At 41.8% G+C, this 18769-nt stretch overlaps 1 protein-coding gene across 1 annotated transcript in view; it reads left to right on the top strand.

The window, feature by feature from the left end:
• The window catches only part of PIEZO2 (piezo type mechanosensitive ion channel component 2), a 444879-nt gene that overhangs the window by 243573 nt on the left and 182537 nt on the right, over nucleotides 1-18769 (top strand). Inside the window, exon 8 of the mRNA XM_029922540.1 lies at nucleotides 6283-6445. Coding sequence (XP_029778400.1) covers nucleotides 6283-6445 — 163 coding nt within the window. The remainder of the gene's footprint in view (nucleotides 1-6282; nucleotides 6446-18769) is intronic.

Here is an 18769-nt window from a genome sequence, read left to right as displayed (position 1 = left end):
CCTTTATCACCGTCTCCTATTTATTTTTTTTTAATATTTTAATGTTTTATTTATTTTTTGAGAGAGAGAGAGACACACAATCCATTGCGGGGCTTAAACCCACAAACTGTGAGATCATGACCTGAGCCAAAGTTGGACGCTCAACTCATTGAGCCACCCAGGTGCCCCCAGTTTCTTCTTGAAGGATATGCAGGTTACTCCCTATTTCCAGCTTCTTCAATTTCTTTTCTTTTTTAAAACTTTTTAAATATTTATTTTTGGGAGAGAGAGAGAGAGAGAGAGAGAGAGAGAGGCAGAGAGAGATAGGCAGAGGGTGAGTGGGGGTGGGGCAGAGAGAGAGGGAGACACAGAATGCAAAGCTGCTCCAGGCTCTGAGCTCTCTGCACAGAGACTGAGTCCTGCCTCAGGCTCATGAATGGTGAGATTATGACCTGAGCCAAAGTCGGAAGCTTAACTGACTGAGCCTCCCAGGCGCCCCCTCAATTCCTTTCCAAGAGGTATAATTACTCTCAACAAATAAGCTCAGTGTGACTATAGCACGATTGGAGAGAAAATGTTTGCCTTTTTAAGAGAACACAGTGGTTTAAGCAGTCTCATGTCTGGTTTTATATATGAGAAATATAATTGTTGTATGTCTGGAAAGCAACGCTATGTAGGATAACATTTTATAGGGAAACGTATATATTCACCTCATTAATTTATTAAAATAGTTCTACACAAAACGTGATTAGCCTGATTTCAAATGCAGAATTTATTTGAAATAAAATTTGATTTTTCTGTTAAATGCCCGGTATGTATACTTATAATTAGTTTAGAGAGCCGTATACAAAAATTTCCTCTATTCAATGCCCCATCCCTAGGAAATCTAATTTATTTTGTTGACTTTAGCCAACACACATGGAAGAAAACTCTCAAAACTACTCCTTCAGCCACTATTTCTCTGTCAGCCACGGATCTCATGTGGCTCCCAGCATGAAATATTGCCTCTGGCTACACCTCAAACTTACCATGAAAACACTGCTTACCTGCCCCACTTCCTACAACCAAATCACAGTCTCTCCTACAGTCTCTCAGTTCCCTTGGTGACTATGTTCCTCCTTTGTTCCAAATCCTTCAGTAGTTCTAGTGGTCTGAATTCTCTGCCAGAAGTCCAAGCCCAGTTGGGCCCAACGTTGATCCATCATTCTGACTTTATTACCTCCTTTACATATCTCCATAAAACCAACAGTCAATTGCCAGGACAGTACTTGGCACATGGTACATGCTTAATAAATATTTTTTTTAATGAACAGATAAAAAATTCTGCCAAACTGAGCCATGTAACTTTCATTAGATACACTTCCTATCTCTTATTCTAGAAATGTTTTCACCAGCATATGTATGTGATAAAACCACATGTATATATTTTATGACTTATGTTGTCCAGCTCTGACAATTACATTGCTGTGTCTAAGTAACTGAGACTACTCATGGGCTTCTGATTTCTAGCTATTCCCAGACAAAGAGACATTTCTGCCTGTCTGGGTTTGTATTTTATTTTTCCTGAATAAAATTATATAAGTGAACTAAAATATCTCATCTAATTCCTCAGCAGTACTATGCACAAACTGCTACGATACAAAGCAAAGTGTAAATATTTGGAGATAGCATTTATTCTGCCAGCCTTTATTCAGTGTGTACACTGAGCCACATGTATATGCATATATATGTGTATATATGTAGATACATTCATGCATAAATGCACATGCATACCTATACATATATACACACATATATAGTTCTCAGATACAGAGAGGAAGTAGATAGGAAGCTCTCATTTGGTAAATATGTGAGTGACATAAAATATTAAACATTTTATGATTGAGGATGTGCAAGGTACAGCAGGCTTCTAAAGGAGGGAGTGGTCAAAGAAGGGTGATGGGAAGGGGTTCACAGTGGAGATGTAGGAAGTAAGTTTGAGAGATGAGCAGAATATAAAAATATGGTGGGAGAAAGGACATTCTTGCCTATGGGAGAAGATTGCACAGTAGTAGCTCATAGGGAAAAACACTTGCAGAATCTGGGTGCGTGCATTCAAGGTGGATGGAGTTTGAGGTACAAGGAGATCTTAGCAAGAGTTAGGGCAGCCAGGCCTGGAACCCAGAAGGCCTCATATGCCATGCTCAGGTATATGGACCTTTCCTGTAGACAGCACAGTTCACATGCTCGACGTTATGCTTCTAAAACTTAAGCTCTGGTAGTAACATGGAGACCTGGTTGGCAGAGGGGACAACCTGAAACAAAATAATAAGTATGCTATTCCAGTCATCCAGGAGCAGAACTGAGCTGTGGGAATAAAATGGCAGTGAGAGAGTATGGAGACAGAACCTCCAGGTTTTCAGTGAGAGAGTGGTAGGGTCCAGGTTCTGTCTTGGCTGCTAGATGGATAACAGCACCATTTTTCAAGGTTAGGAATATCACTGGAAGAACAGACTTTGGAATAAAGATAACATTTAGTTTTAAAGGCTCTAGAGGTAGGAAAATGGGTATCTGTTAGTATGTTTCAAGGGACGTGTTAGGACAGGGTATGTAGATTTGGAAGTCATCATGTTGGTGCTGCCTGGAGCCTGGAGGATAGATAAGTCATCCAGGTCTATCAAGTAGAGTTAAAAGAGACATGAGTGAAGAGTAGAAACTTGCAGACTCAGCAATATTAGAGCAGAAAAGAAGAGTCTGGTGGACACAACACACCTGGTATTTCCTGGTGGGATTTCCCTGCAATGTGAGACTTCAAGAACATCAATAGGTAGGTAGATAACTGGAAGAGAGAGGTGAGAAAACCAAGGAGTAGATTTGAGAGCTGCAAGGGCGGATCTTGCTTGTCAAGTGCAGTGCAGAGGTGGAGTAGGATGGGTCCACCATTAGAATGGGTCATTTGGGCCTCATAGCTAGGAGATCACTAGTGACCCTCAACAGGGCATTTTATGAGCAGTGTGGGCAAGGAGCCTGTTGCACTAGGCAGAGACAGGTGCCGGACTACCTGAACGAGGACAGGTGCAATGACCGTTGGCTGTACTCATCAGACAGCTTGGCACAGAAACACTGCCCTGCAGTGAGAAGTTGAGTCGATCATTTAACCTTTCCCCTTGTTAATTTACAGTCTGTAAGATGAGGAGGACTGGACTATTTCTAGTTATCTTCCAGCTTCATAATTTCAGTGACTTACGGAGTCAATGGATGGATAATTGGACATTTGGGTGAGAGAATGGACCGAGATGCCACTGACTTCTAAAGTCATTTGAGACCTATTAAAAATCAAACATATAGGGGATGAGCCATGTATTTGGGCAGTTTCTAAATTATTTATTCATTTGGATCAGAAATCTAAACCAATAAGCATTTCCTAAGAGTGTAATAGATATTAGATAAAACTTTTAAGAGATGATTTTTGGTCAAACAAATTTGGGAAACAGAGACTTAAATAAATGAGATATCTTCTTTTTTTCTTCCAAGATTTTATTTAAATTCAAGTAAGTTAACATATAGTGTAGTATTGATTTCAGGAGTACAATGGAATATTACTCAGCTATCAAAAAGAATGAACTCTTTCCATTTGCAACCATGTAGATGGAACTAGAATGTATTATGCTCAGCGAGGTAAGTCAGTCAAAGAAAGACAAATGCAATATGATTTCACTGCTGGTGGAATTTAAGAAACAAAACAGATGAACATAGGGGAAGGGAAGGAAAAATAAAATAAAAACTCAAATTTCTTGTTTTGCAGCATAACTTATCAAGTTTTTTACTACAGTAATATGCACTGTGATTTTCTAACACTTATTTGACCAAAGGCTCTGTTTTCTTTTATTTTGTCTTATTATGATCAATTCACAGCATTTATGAGGACTAACATTCTGATTAGTGTACTTTAGTAGACACGGGTCTAAACAACGAAGAAGGAAACTTGATTGATGAGACGATCCCCAAATGTCCTATCAGTTAGACTGTGACCAGTTCATTGTACATGCTCTTCAGATTCTTCAGGAGTTTCATTGTTTCTGCAACAGTAGTATGAATGCACTGCTTTGTTAACTCAGCAGGCCAAGAGTAGTAGTTAATAGGTTAGCACCTCTGTGGCTGAATGATTTCATTGCAAATCGGGATCACAGCCCAATCCTGGATCTAGTAGCTGAATTTTATCACAGTGAGCGGAGTGATTACTTTTGCAAATAGCATTCATTTACTCCCGTGATATATGTATGCTATGAAATGTGTCTTTTGGGACCAAGAAACACAAAGCTGAGACTCTTGCCTCAAAGTGACTGTAGACTGGGAGCTTAATCCAGTCCACAGGTGGGAAAGGCATAAGGCTTTGCTCTGACTTCCCAGTCTCCGTGCTGTGAGTCAAGAAGCAGCTGAGGCCAGATCTGGAGTCCTTGTTACCTTTCCTTTAAGAATTAATTACCCCTCAACTCCACTTGGTTGTGCTCTTCCTAAAATGCCACAGTCAATGTATTTCCTGGGAAAGAGCTGTAGCAATCTATTCCTCCAAATCCACCTGATTAGGACTGGCGGTCTCCTGACCTTATCCCCGCACAGCAGACACCCACAGGAGCCTGGGCTTGTTTCTTGGCCTCTCTCCTGGACCCCTTCTTTCTTCTTATTTCTTCTTTCTTTTTATTCTTATTCTCGTTTTCACTGTTCGATCACTTTTAAAATATACAACAAACCTCTCCCTTTTTCCTGAGATAAAATTAATCATTAGATCTCATGCTGTTAAGTTTAGTTTGGGTAGTTTTCTTAATTGAATTCTCTTACTCTTCTTCCAAATGAAAGGAATTTTCCATTTTTTAATACCTCTGACACACTCATATTCCATAGTAGTGGAATAGTTCATTGCTGTCAGATCATGAACATGGTGATGTTTAAAAATCGTCGGTGAGTTTAAAAAAATTACTAATGATATAATACACAAGCTGATCATTTTCAAAACATAGTATGAGCTTAGTGTTGTTAATTGTCAATATGTATGTCTAGGAACAGAGGAAGCCTGGAAGGGAAAGCCACACACAAGAGAACCCAGTGGTTGAGAACATAAAATCTGGACCTAAAGGGAGCTTGAGTATACTTCTGTTCTCTCTCTGTGTGCTGGAGGGAATTAAGTTTACCTTTTGGAGCCTTAATTGTTTTTGTTTTCATATGTAAAAGGATGATAAATAATAATACCTTACTCTATATGGTGGTTGGTTGGATGAAATAATATATATCAACCTCTTAATACAAGACCATGAGGATCTTGCTATTTATTATATTTTGTGTTTTTTAATGTTTATTTCTGAAAGAGAGAGAAACAGAGCATGAGTGAGGGAGGGGCAGAGAGAGAGGATGACACTTAATCCAAAGTAGGCTTCAGGCTCTCAGCTGTCAGCACAGAGCCTGATGCAGGGCTCAAACTCATGAATCATGAGATCATGACCTGAGCCAAAGTTGGACACTTAACCAACTGAGCCACACAGGCTCCCTGGATTTTCTGTTTTTATCAAAATATATAATGTATATAATATAAATGAATACAGTATGTATTGGATCACATGCTTAGTTCCTAAACAAGTTTTATCGCTGATAAACACTGAATCACTTTTGTTTGACTCCATTAAAGAAGGCAGAGAGTAGTACCTCTGCGTCATGGAGGGGGAAGGCATGGCCGTGGGAAGCTCCCCAGCGAATGCAGTTTGTCAATGTGGGGCTTACACTTGAACCCACATCTGCCAATTCTAAGTTCACTGTCCATTCTCCAAAGTTAAAGGAAGAAACATACTCGATCTACCTTTCTTGGAACAGTATAGAAAGCAAAATCAACTGAGTATTCAAAATAACAAAGAGATCCTGCATTCAAGGGTTGCCTTAATATTTTCTCTGTTTTTCCCTCTAGCTTTCATCTAAGGTGAAATATCTCCTACCTGCTAAGAATGTGCTTCAACTAGATTGCAGACACCTACATCTGTACTGCCCATGTGGCTTATTTAATAACAATATGGATCGTTAGCATGTATTAGGAGTGAGAATTGGTTTAGAATCCTTTATCATATTTCTGAAACTCCAGTGAAATCCTGGAACTTTCCAGAATCTTAGTAGATTATGTAAGACTCTGAGAAGGAGGGAGAGCTCTCCAGGACCTTCTAGGCAGAAACTGAGGATCCCTTTTTTAAAAAATTCATCAAGAAGATTCAGAAATACTTTAAGATAGTGTAACCATAGAAATAGAAAAACAACTAAATTTCCTCCCTTTCTCCTCCTCTATAGCTTGAAGGGAGCTGACGCTGGCAATGGGATCAGAGTGTTTGTGCCTGACATCGGGATGTTCATTGCCAGTCTGACCATCTGGCTCGTCTGCAGGAACATCGTTCAGAAACCAGTGATGGAAGAAGGAGCACAATATAACTCAGAGTTTGACCATGAAGAATTGGTAAATCTGACGTCATACATGCCTCTGAGGGATATCTGAGAACCTTGATCCTTAATAAGTTGTGGAGATTTGAAATGTGCATCACACGTAGTCTCTGTGGAGCTTGGCTTCAATGTTAAGTTATTTTGCACAGATCCCCCCACGCCCCCAGTGTAGTTCTGATGGGTAGGCAGTCTCCTCCACACCTTGGCCATGAGGAGACTGTTCAAGGAGCATGAGCACTACCCTTCATGAGACATTCACCCCAACCTGGTGTTCTTTTTAGACTCTCATCTAATATTATCTCAGATGGTTAACTTTTCAAATTCACTATATTGTGATCCGTTGTCTAGATACCTTAGTCATTACAACATATTTAGAGAAATAACACCTGGTAGTTTTAGGAGGAAAAAAAAGTAATTACTCCCTGAATGGAAGCTTTCTGGTCTGTGTACCTTGCTCTTCAGAGTAGAGTTGTGTTCAGAGCATGCTTTGATCGTAATTTTAAAGAATTTTTTAATGTTATTTTTGAGAGACAGAGAGAGACAGTGTGAGCAGGGGAGGGTCAGAGAGAGAGGGAGACACAGAATCTGAAGCAGGCTCCAGGCTCTGAGCTGTCAGCACAGAGCCTGACGCGGGTCTCGAACCCGTGAACCGAGCCAAAGCCGGATGCTTAACCGACTGAGCCACCCAGGCACCCTGATTGTTATTTTAAAGCAATCCATAGAAAAATATATTTACCTTTGGAAAAGCGTAAGAATTGGAAAAAGGTAAAAATAATGAGGAAAATGTATGTTAATTTTTAGCTATGTGTTTTAGTAGAGTTTCAGGAGGATCAGGAGGCACATCAGATCTCACTCCATGTCCGAGAGCAAGTTAGACAACTTGTCAGTATCCCCAGATCCGGTAGGACACTGCTCTGTTCTAACACTGTACTTTGTTATGTGAGTTTCAGTGACATCGATTTAAAAAGTAATTGATTTGTTAATTGAAAGATGAAATTTGCAAAGGAAAAAAATACTAAAAAGACTTATTCTGGACATTTGACACAAGAGACACAACTAGCAAATGTTTTTACTCAGAAGTTGGGCAAGAACTTTAACCTCCAAAACTGAAGTTAATTGAAATTTCTTACTTTGAGAATGGTAATACAAAGGCATCGAGGAAGACAATTCCCAGTTATAGCAAATGACATATGTGCCTCCAAATAGGTAGCAAATTGCCTTGTTGTTAAAAACAAAACAATAGGGGCGCCTGGGTGGCTCAGTCGGTTAAACCTCCGGCTTCGGCTCAGGTCAGATCTCACGTTTGTGGGTTCGAGCCCCGCGTCAGGCTCTGTGCTGACGGCTAGCTCAGAGCCTGGAGCCTGCTTCTCTCTCTGCCTCTCCCCCTCTCATGCTCTGTCTCTCTCTGTATCAAAAATAAATAAAACATTAAAAAAATTAAAAAAAAACAAACAAAACAATAAAGAAAGTGGAGATAGAATTCAATAAATCTATACAGACTAGAAATCATATTTCTACCTAAAATCATTATGGGTAAAAAAAAATGATCACATTCCATATCAATATTCTGCCTTTTTTAAGGCAAACGTTAACAAGCATGTGGTGTAAAAAGCACTTATAGCAAGATAGCAACTAACCTTATCATTTAACTTTACAAACTGTGCAGGACTTATCAGTGTCTTAAAAATGGGTAAAATTATAAAAGTGCCTTTTTTTCTTGTTGGCTTTACAATTTTAAGGCAGAACTTAATATTTTGATGTCTAGTTTTACATTTGAATTTCATTTATAATAGTTACAGGTTTGAAAATCATCTGGCTTCAGTAATTACTGCCAAAAATTATCCAAGTTTGGTGAAACTAAACCCAGGAACTTGAGCTCTCCAGACTTAGGCTTTTTTATTACTATTATTTAGAAAGGCGAGATTATTTTTCTGTTATCCTCATATTATGGGTAGAGGGTAAAGGGTATTTATTGCAAATTGAGTAGACTCAGAAGGCAGATTTGGAGCTACCTAACAGCGGCGGTGCGCTGCTGAGAAATGTGTCTGTTCTCTTTCTTCTGCAAAATGAGGATGATCAAAATTCTCCATCATAGAGTTGCTGCAGTCACTAAATGAAATGTCACATACAGCACACGTTAGGGCAGTGCCTGCTCATTGGGCTGCTTAGTATGATGCTACTTGCTCTCCTCCTCCTGCTCTTCTCCAGTTGGAAAGTTACTAAAAGAGTTTCAAATTCAGAGTCCTCTTAGAATGATAGAAAGTTAAGTTGGGTGGTGTGTTTGAGGCCAACCCACTCAGTAAAAGTCTCTTATTGGTCACAGACAGCCGTAAATGAATCACAGAGCTTCTTATGAAAAGAACTTCTGTCCCCAAGGACAAATGCTCTTTTTCCATAGGACTAGGAAAGCCTACTTTGACTGATGGAAGGTCACGGATATCAGGTTATAGTTGGGGTCACACATCTGGTGAAGAAGAGAACACAAAACCATTGCATGGATTAATTCCAAAATCATGTTTCTTTCCTGATTTCTCACAGTTCTTAAAGATACACTTAGGATACCTCCTTCCTGTTTGAAATTCGTTGAAATATCTGTACTCTCTATATTATTAATGACTTTATTTAAAAATAACAATAAATTGGGGCACCTGGGTGGCTCTGTTGTTTCAGTGTCCAACTTCAGCTCAGGTCATGATCTCATGGCTCAGGAGTTTAAGACTTGCATCAGGCTCTGTGTTGACAGCTCAGAGCCTGGAGCCTGCTTCAGATTCTGTGTATCTGTCTCTTTCTGCCCCTCCCCTGCGCATGCTCTCTCTCTCTCTCTCTCTCTCTCTCTCTCTCTCTCTCTCTCTCTCTCTCAAAATAAACAATAAACATTAAAAAATTTTTAAATAAATTGATATATACTCTAAATAGTATTTATTTGGGGCTTTGAAAATACTAAATATTATTTTAAGGTCAATTTCTTTCTCATTTAAATTTGTTTTGGCCTCAATTAGATATTAATTTCCATTCTCCTAGCACATTCCAGCCCACCAGGTGGCCAGGGAGGAGCAGACTGGTGTGTGTATCTTCTGAGATGTTTCCACAAGGAAATATTTGTAGCATGTAACCAATCTTGCTCAAGTCTGAAAAGAATAGAAGCACAGAGCCAAAATAAGTCGGGGAATTTATTTTGTTTTGGTAGGTCCCAACATATTTCTTCCCTTTTATAAATCTTGACATTTGCACCATAGAATGTTTGGTTTTTGAGGATCCTTTGAAAGAATACTGTTTGCTGGCATTTCTTCTCCTTTCATTTATCTCAATAGAGAAATAGCAAGATTAATCCATTGGTGCCGGGAGACTTTCTTTTCAAATCCAGCATTGTTTTAAACTGGCAACTGGAGAAGACTCCAGAGTCTTTCCTAATCTTCCTGGACTTGATAATGAGGTTCAAGTTTGGTTGTTTTAAAGGGCATCACAAATCCCAGAATTCCCCCCCCAGCCCCCCAGGGCAGGTCAGCGGGTGGGAGGATCTGCTTTGCTCTTGCATTGCACAGAGCACAGACCTCAGTGAGGGCGCCAACTCCTCAAGTGCCAGAAACGGTTCTCTTTTAACTGACACATCTGTGGGCTTGTTTATCTGTTCATTTTTTTATCTACAAATCATAACTGGGAGAAAGATTCCTAATCTTAAAAAAAAAAAATAGAGTTCTCAAAATTAAATTGTATAGAAAAGGGTTCCTGCTAATCAAACACTTTATAATTTCACCAAGTGCTATTATCATGTATATTTCTATATTACTAGCTCTTTCTGTTTAATGAGATTTCAGGCTTTATTGTTTTGGGAAGCAAATAGTATTTTAATATGTTATTAAACCAAATTTATGATAAATTATATGTTTATTCAAATAGGAATTTTAGTCATGATTCATTCTGCTTAAATATATGAATCATAAAAAGAATATTTCAAAGGGCACCTGTGTGGTTCAGTCGTTTGAACATCTGACTCTTGATTTAGGCTCAGGTCATGATTTCAGAGGCATGGGATCAAGCCTTGCATTGAAATTCTCGCTCTCTCTCTCTCCCTCTGCTCTTCTCCCCTGCTTGCGCGCACTCTCTCTCTCTAAAGTAGTTTCCTTTAATCTACTTAAAAAAGAATATTTCAGTATAAGTCATCTGCCATCTGTTAAAAGTTCAGGGACGCAACATTTGGATCCTGCTAATGTTATCTGGAAATTCATTCTGAGCCTCAAAACCTGTGCCCTTCTTTCTAAAACCTAGTCCTCCAGGCTCCAATGGCATCCACATCCTGGCACATAAAATGACCAGTTATCTCTGGGTTATGTCTCAAGTCTCAGCTTTGAGGTTCAAGTTATGGTTTCTTTTTTGAAGAACAGAAAACAAAGAATGAAAGAATCCATCTTTTATATTGTCACCTTCTAAATAAATATTCAGCATCTCCCCTGAGATTTAGTCCAAAATCACTTGCCTTAAGTTTTCTAGATCCTATCTTTTCAGGCATACAGACATGCTCATCTGAAACACGGTGGCATTTGGAATGTTAAGAAGCCAGGCAACTGTCTGGTGGCCCTACAAGCCGTGTGCTTTATGACTTTTGCTGCAGCTCAAAGTCACTCTCAGAAACTGGGTGAAAACTTACTGCCATGTGTCCCCCAAAATGCAGCACACTTGGTCTGCCTTCTCTGGGTTAAACATGTTTACAACTTGGAGGAACCTTTAATGGTGGTGATTTTAAATGCCACTCATTGAAATAGAGAGAAATTTTTAATTGAAGGAAATCACTGGACTGTTGTCTTCAAAAAACTCCAGGAAAGCTCAGTATTACAGTCTGAGTGATAAAGGATCACAGGGCCAAGTTAACTTTAGATCCATGACTAAATTTATCCCCCACTGACTTCCAGCTATATCTCCCTGGACACAAGGTGAGAGCATGGAGTCCCTCTCATCCTTTCCTCTGATAGGAACACGCATGGGGGCCATACCCATGTGACAGGGACGTACTATTATTGACAGTATGTTAATTGAGTGAACTTTGCCTAGAATGGACTTGAATATGTGATTGATAGTAAAAATAAATGAAAGAATCAGCAGTTAGGAAGATAGCTCAAGTATTTTTAAATTATTAAAATAAAACAATTTCAAATTAAATACACCTTCATTTCTCTCACCCATTTGTTCATTTAACAACAATTTAACAGTGTGTGCCTAATCTCTGCTTTTTTAAAAGAAATCAAAGCTTCAGGGGCACCTGGGTGGCTCAGTCTGTTAAGCGTCCGACTTCAGCTCAGGTCATGATCTCATGGTTTGTGGGTTCGAGACTGAATTAGACTCTGTGCTGGCAGCTCGGAGCCTGGAATCTGCTTTGGATTCTGTGTCTCCCTCTCTCTCTCTCTCTCTCTCTCTCTCTCTCTCTCTCTCTCTCTCTCTCAGAAATAAATAAACATTATAAAAGAAATCAAAGCTTCAAAGTAGACTTTTACCCTTAAGGATACACCTAAATCAATGTTTTTAGGAATTCTTGGAATATTTTGTTATGTACTTGGAATATTCGATAGGTGATTTTGTGCATCTGACATGCAAATAACAACAAAACAGCCACAAGGGGAACTTGTTCGGGGAAGTTGCAGGCCCGGTGCCCATCCAGCGAGGGCAGCGCAGTTGGGCACATGTGTGATGGAAGGAACCCACGTGCCTCACCCCTGCCACCTGCTCCTGCTCCAGAGGGTCCCTGTCACACTCACTCCTTCTCTCAGAGCAAATACCCCTGATATGGAATTATCACCAACTTAATGTCATTGAATTGCCCATGTTTCTTTTAAAGTATCAGTGGGGTGTTTGAGGGCAGGAGCAAGACCTCCCAGCCCTGCCCCCACCAGTCTGCCTGCTGACTGCCCACCCAGTTAACTGGGGCACCGTTCACAGCTGCTGGAGCCCCAAGCCCTAGTATGACACTGGGTCCCTTGGGCCGCTTATCCATTACCATCAGAAAGTCCTATGGGTCCTCCCTTCGCCTTTTGTCTAAACCATTCACTTTTCTGTCTCTACTGCCACAGTGCTTCTCCCACATCTCAACTAGACCACGGAGTAACCTCCAACCAGTTCCCCTCACTTCCAGCTTTCATCCTTACCTTACCCCACTGATACCACGCCATAGCATCTGGATTATCCTTGTAAAATTATAAATGGAACTGTGTCACTTCCTTAGGTAGAACACTTCTTTGGTTTCCCATTAAAGGAGAACAAAATTCAGGCTCCTAACCCTGAGGGCTTTGGTACTTCCTGCCTTTCCATCCTCATCCTGTGCCCCGCCCCACTCCCTGCTCTGTGCTGTGCCCACACTGCCTCCTTCTCTGTGCCCAGACCAACCAACCCTTTCCCTTCTGCCATGTGGCTTACTCCCTGCTTAATGCATGGTGACCATCACCAGGGGACCTCTTTCACAGAGAGCCCTTTGCTGACTAGCCTTCCAGATTATTCCCTATCTCTGTGTTCACATTGTTGAACCCATAACATTTATCATAATCTATAGTTATTCTACATAATGCTTTTTTTGTTATTTGCTTTCTGTCTCCCTCAGTAAACTGTAAGCTCTCTGAGGGAGACCATCACATCTGTCTTGTTTTTTGTTGCAGCAAATCTTAAGTTAGCAAAATGATCTGAAATTGTACACATAGTAATACTCATATACGTATCAAGTTAATTGGTTAAGCATTGATTGATTAATATGGAAGCTTGTACAATGCAAACCAAAGTATAAAACTAAAGCAACAAAGTGTAAAGGGTCTGTCGTGGGCGGGGATTGTTTGCAAAGGGCTGCTTCTCCCACAAACCACAAACTATCAGAGCACTTGGAAGGGCCAGGGCAAACACAGACACCTGTCTTGAGTGGCCTTTCCTTGCCGTGACTGCACAAAAGGATGTGTATTTGTCCATGGGCACGCTTTTGTATTCAGTAGCTGCTATGTGCCAGGATGGGCAAGAACTAATATCTAACAGGGACTGATCTTTGCTTTTTCCTCTTTGCTTTCCAAGATATTTTCTTTCTCTCTTTTTTTTCAATATCGTGTTTGCTTTGGGGATAACTGGAATTGGGCATTCCAAATCCCTGTGGTCAGCTGCAGCCCCCTTTCCCCTCTCAATGTTCTTAGGATCATATAAGCAGTTATATATACCTGGTTTATTTCCTCTGCGTGAGTTCAAGTCTGGGGTCCCAGGGCAGATTCCTTCTCTGGACCTTGCACAGTGCTCAGAGCAGAGCTCAGGGTCAGGAAAAGTTCTGAGAAGAGGGAGGAGCAGGCAGGGAGGATGGGGAAGAAATACTGTAGATCCCAGGGAAGCTATAGCCCTGCTCAGCCTCTCAACATTTTAATAGCAAAGACATGCTTTTTGTTTGCATCTCAGTCCATCAGAAGGAATTCTATGGGTCCTGAATCTTTCAGGAAACTGGAGCAACAGGAAGGGTTGCGTGCCCTCAAAATGCTGCTTTGTTATCACTCCCTGAATTCTTTATTTCTAGAGGGAGCAGCGGGTGTGCCCATTAGAAGAACTAAACTCGGCTGCTTCTTAAAAGAGAAAATGGATGGTTCGGAGTCAGTTAATAATCTCTACAACCAAAGACAAACTGAGTAGATGATGTCAGGATGTGTGTGTGTGTTTGTGTATTTTAATACTGACTTAGTTTTATGGTGTTCCATTAAGTGAGTTTTTTTTAAGTAAACCTTAAAGATATAAACCTTTAAAATAATATTCAGTCCCACTTGGCTACTCTCCATTCTTGTTCATTTCCCTTTCAAATGACGTTCAGGTAATTCTCAAAGACTGTTGCAATTTCTAACTTGGCAATTTGACCTGGGAAGTTTTTGAAGGTTCCGATGCAGGGCCCATCCCAGACCTGTGGAATCGGAGTGTCCAGGAGGCCGAGAAATGGGCATGGTGGCATCAGGCTCCAGGGTTTGCACAAGTTTGGAAAAATAAGCTTTCTAGAACAAGGGTAGCAACTGAACGAAATATTTCCTCTATCTGCGCGATGCTCTCGCTTTAGGCTTACGTAACATACATGACGTCATAGAGACGGGGCTCTCTCCGCTCACTTCACCGGCAACCCTGTGCCTGTGGTATGTATCCGTCTTCTGCAGAGAGGCTCCACACTTGCCTTTTTCTTCCTTGGGCTCTTCTGTTGAGATAAACCCATTCTGTAAAGATAAATTGTTAACTTTTAATAATAAACAATGAATGGACAACTCATGACACTTTAGAAAAAATGTTCCTTTTGCCTCCTCGATCTTTGGCTCATTGTTTGTGACTTCAATATACTCCCGTTGAAATGTTTTTAATAGCCTGCTCTTAGCCACAAAGAAGAAAGTGGATTCATCTGACTAGAAGTTCTGGGCTAAACATGCAAAAGTTGACTGAAAGAGATTGCAGATAAATTACTCTGATGTATCTCCCAATTAAGGGAGGCTGCCTAGCCTGTGCATCCACTAGTCTTCAAGCATGGAATCAATTGATGGGGTTGCAGAGGTAAGCTTTGCACCAATTCTAGATTGGCCATTTCAGAATCACATACGGCAACTCTTTGGTCATACAGATTCCTAGATTCACTCCCAGAATTTCTGGTTTAGAAGTTTGAGTTGAAGGTTGATACCTGTCCCTTTAAAGATTCCCAGGACTAACCCCAACCGAGGATGAATCACTGGAGTGCTGGAAACTAAAGGAAAATGCATGTGTGTGCCCCTCCCTGTGGCACTTCCCTGTCCCAGTTGAGTGGAAACGGCTGCTGGCGCTGCGCCGAGTGTGGATGTGGCCATGTGGAAATCAGCTGTGGGATGAGATGCGGTGGCTGCTTGGTTCAGCAGGACCTTGCATGCAGTTGATCCCAGAGCAGTGAGAACTTCCTCTCGTGAAATGTGAGGTTCTATCATAATACATGTTGGAACATTCGAAGTCAGGAACTTTATGAAAAGGCAAGTTAAAGGATTTACATGTCTTCAAGTAAGTTTTAGATGTTGACACGGGCACTAGTAATATGGAATCTTTTATTGGCCCTTCTAAACTGTAAAGGATTCTCTTTGTCTTTCATTTCCAAGATAGCTCAGGAACCAAGGGAATTAAATCTTCATTTATAGCTGCTCCTTCTTAGCTTCAAGGCTGGAATCCAGATACGTTCCAGTGCCGGGAGAGCTCCCATAAGCAAGGCTGCTTGTTAGTAAATACGTTTGAGTGAGTGGACGCTATTCCAGAGGATTGGTGTTTATACTTCAGCAGACGAATCATTTAGGAAGAGAAAGCCTGCCCGTTAATAAGCAGACCTGCCATGACTAATGGCTGTTTTGGCCCCAGCCTGGGGGCTCACAGAGGCCAACCTGGCTCTCTTTCGGCTCCCTCTCAGCTTGGCAGGTTTAGAAAGCGTTTCCAACTGAGGGCCCCAGGGATTCCGGTACAAAAATGCTAAAAACCCTCCAGTACAGTGGTATGTTTATAAAAGTCACAGAGGCCCCCGTCCCACCCAAGAGAGGTCGAGGAAATGCATTTGTCTAACCTCACAAAGTCTTGATCAGAGAATTCTATTTGATATCATCTATATCCGCAGCAGTTCTGCAATTGAATAGCAAGTCGTTTATTATGAAAGTTAGGGGTGTGTTTTTGACTGGGACCCGGGCAGCTCTGGCTGTGGTATCTCTCCACGTCTCCTTTTGCAAGTGTGCTGACTGAAGGTTGTGGCCAAACTTTCTTACTCAAGGAAGATTTTTATGGGCCGCCTTGTTGTGAGGGGAATATTAAGCAACACATGCCCCATGAGCACGGCGTTTGTATGTGGATGGCAGTGTGGGCCCCATATCAACAGTCTCCGTGGATGGAGTCCCACAGAAACTTTGCTTGGGGGAGCTGGAGCAGGTGGAAAGGAAGAGGTGGTATGGGAGCCCGGGGGGCTTAGGAGCTGGAGAAGGGATCCCATGGCATAGGACACATGCCAAGCATGTTCCTCAGCCAAGAGAGTCTGGATTCTGGATTCTCCACATGCTTGCCTTCCCAGAATGCTTCTAGGCAGAAATGAGGATAAGGCTGGAGAGACAGAATAGTTCTAGATATGGCGGTACCTGGGGAGCCAGTCAACCTCTGTATTCTCTTCAGGTAATCTTTCCAGACCCCTGACTTTAAAACCCTCTCTACATCCCTGAACTTCAAATAGACCTCTCCAGTTTTCCACCTTCCACCAGCATTCCAGACTCCTATGCTGGCTGCTCTTGTAACACCTCCAACAAGTATGCCTGGTGGGCATCTCAGAACTGAATTTCCCCCACCCCACTCTACCCTTGGCTATCCCCATCTCCTCAATAATGACAAAAACACAGGAACTTTCTTTGCTTCTCCTCTGTCCCTCCACCCTCCACATCAGTTTTACCAGCGAGCTCTGCTGACTTGACCTTGAAGACAAACGGCAAAGACATGAACCTCTCTTCAGCTCCATAAGTTCCTATCTCCCCCACCACAGCAATAGCCTCCTAGCTGTGGTCTCCCTTGGCATCACCATGTGAGACAGACCACATCGGAGCCCTCAATAGGAGGAGTGGTTGGTGATCAAACTTCTGTTAGAGTGAGTTTGAGAAAAATTAGGTGTAGGGGAAGGGATGCCATGTTTTTAGCCCAACTCTTGGAGAGTCACTTTGAGAGGCCAATGTGGTTTGGCAGGGGTGTGTATTGGAGATGATGAGGCATGTTTGTTTGTTGATGGGAAGATATGGGAGAAAGGGAGCATTAGGTGATGTAGGGGAGAGGGGAGGATGCTGGGACTGTCCTTCTCCTTGGTGTCCCTGGGCATATGGCTCATCCACAGTTATAGGCCAGGGGGACCTGCGTGCCCACTGCACAGATGAGCAGTAGTTCTGTAGGCTGATGTGATTGATGCAGTTTTGGATTGGTGGGGGTGGGAGGGGGGTGTCTAGAGCCAACAGCCAAGAAACAATTCTTGAGATGTCTTTGGTACAAAAAGGTGATTTTATTAAAGCACAGGGACAGGACCCATGGGCAGAAAGAGCTGCACTGGGGTTGTGAAGAGTGACATATACTATGGAATTGGGGGGCCAGGTAAGGAAAAAGGGAGATTTCCAAAGGGACTTTCATATCCTCAAGAGGACTCTTAAGATACTGGAGGCCTTGCTATGTTGAGCTCCTTGGTTTTCCCTCTAGCAAAATACTAACACTAAGACAGTAGGGGGTTCCTGGAGGAATGTTATACTGTGTATTTGCCTCAAGTATTTGTCACTGGACTGCAGATTATAAAGACATTTAATGTTATTTACATCTTCCTCTTGCCTTAGTTCACATCACTAAGGGAGGGAAGGTGATGTTAGGGCTTCACTTAACTGAGTCCATGGGTTTCTGGAAGTCAGGTTATTGATAAGATTGACTTTTTCTTGTCGTTTACTGAGACATTTGTAAACTGTGATTTCTATCAGTTAGCCATTTGTTTTTCTCTTTTTCCCTTTCCTTTGTTCCTGGAGAGCCAAGGGTGTCTAAGGAATGTCACGCATATCCCACTTGGAAGGGGTGGTGGTTTGTGGTGTGTGCTGTGTCTTCAGCATGTCATTGGCCCCCTTGTCATGCTGGTGGCCTCACCCCCCCTCTCTCAGTGAGGTGGGAAGCAGGCTCATCAGCTGGCTGACAGCTAAGAGGGTGAACTGGTGGAAGAGGAAGAGAGTCAGGAAATGCATGCCTTCTTTCTCAACATACCATGGAATCTTTGACCAGCCCTCCCCTCCATCTGGGATGTTCTTGAAGAGGGTTTTCATATGGCTGATGACTTTGTGACATCGTACCTTAAATGCCACCTCCTCAGAGAGCCTCTCCCTAACCTTGCAATCTAAATTAGCCACTCAGAGTCGTATCCCCCTATTTTAATTCCCTGACTGGCATTTGTTACTGAGAGAGATTCAGCTTGTTAATTTTCTACTTCTTTACATATTCATAGCTGTATCTCCTATGAGATATTAGCACACACTAGGCCCTGAACAGGGAGAGAAGTCTTCATTCCTTTCCCTTCAGGGAAAGATACAAATGTGGCATGATAAAACATCATAGAACCCAATTTTGGAATATAGGCTTGAATAGGCCCTGGATTAAATCTGTGTATGGGGTATGGGCGTGTGTGGTTGCATGTGTGTAGAGGGTAAGGGCACATCCTATACCCTTGGCTTCATCAATAGATAGCTTGTCACCCTGTGTCTTCCAGAGTTCTTTAAAACTCTGAGCTCCAAGGTGACTGGGCACTAACGTGAACTTGGTACCAGCCTTCTCCGCAGGCTTCCTTTCATGCACAAGGGCATAGTTAGAAGTT

The sequence above is a fragment of the Suricata suricatta genome, chromosome 14 (genome assembly GCF_006229205.1).
Source record: "Suricata suricatta isolate VVHF042 chromosome 14, meerkat_22Aug2017_6uvM2_HiC, whole genome shotgun sequence".
NCBI classification, from domain to species: Eukaryota; Metazoa; Chordata; class Mammalia; order Carnivora; family Herpestidae; genus Suricata; species Suricata suricatta.
The sequence above is the reverse complement of the archived record's forward strand: the minus strand, read 5'-3'. Positions and strand labels throughout refer to the sequence as shown.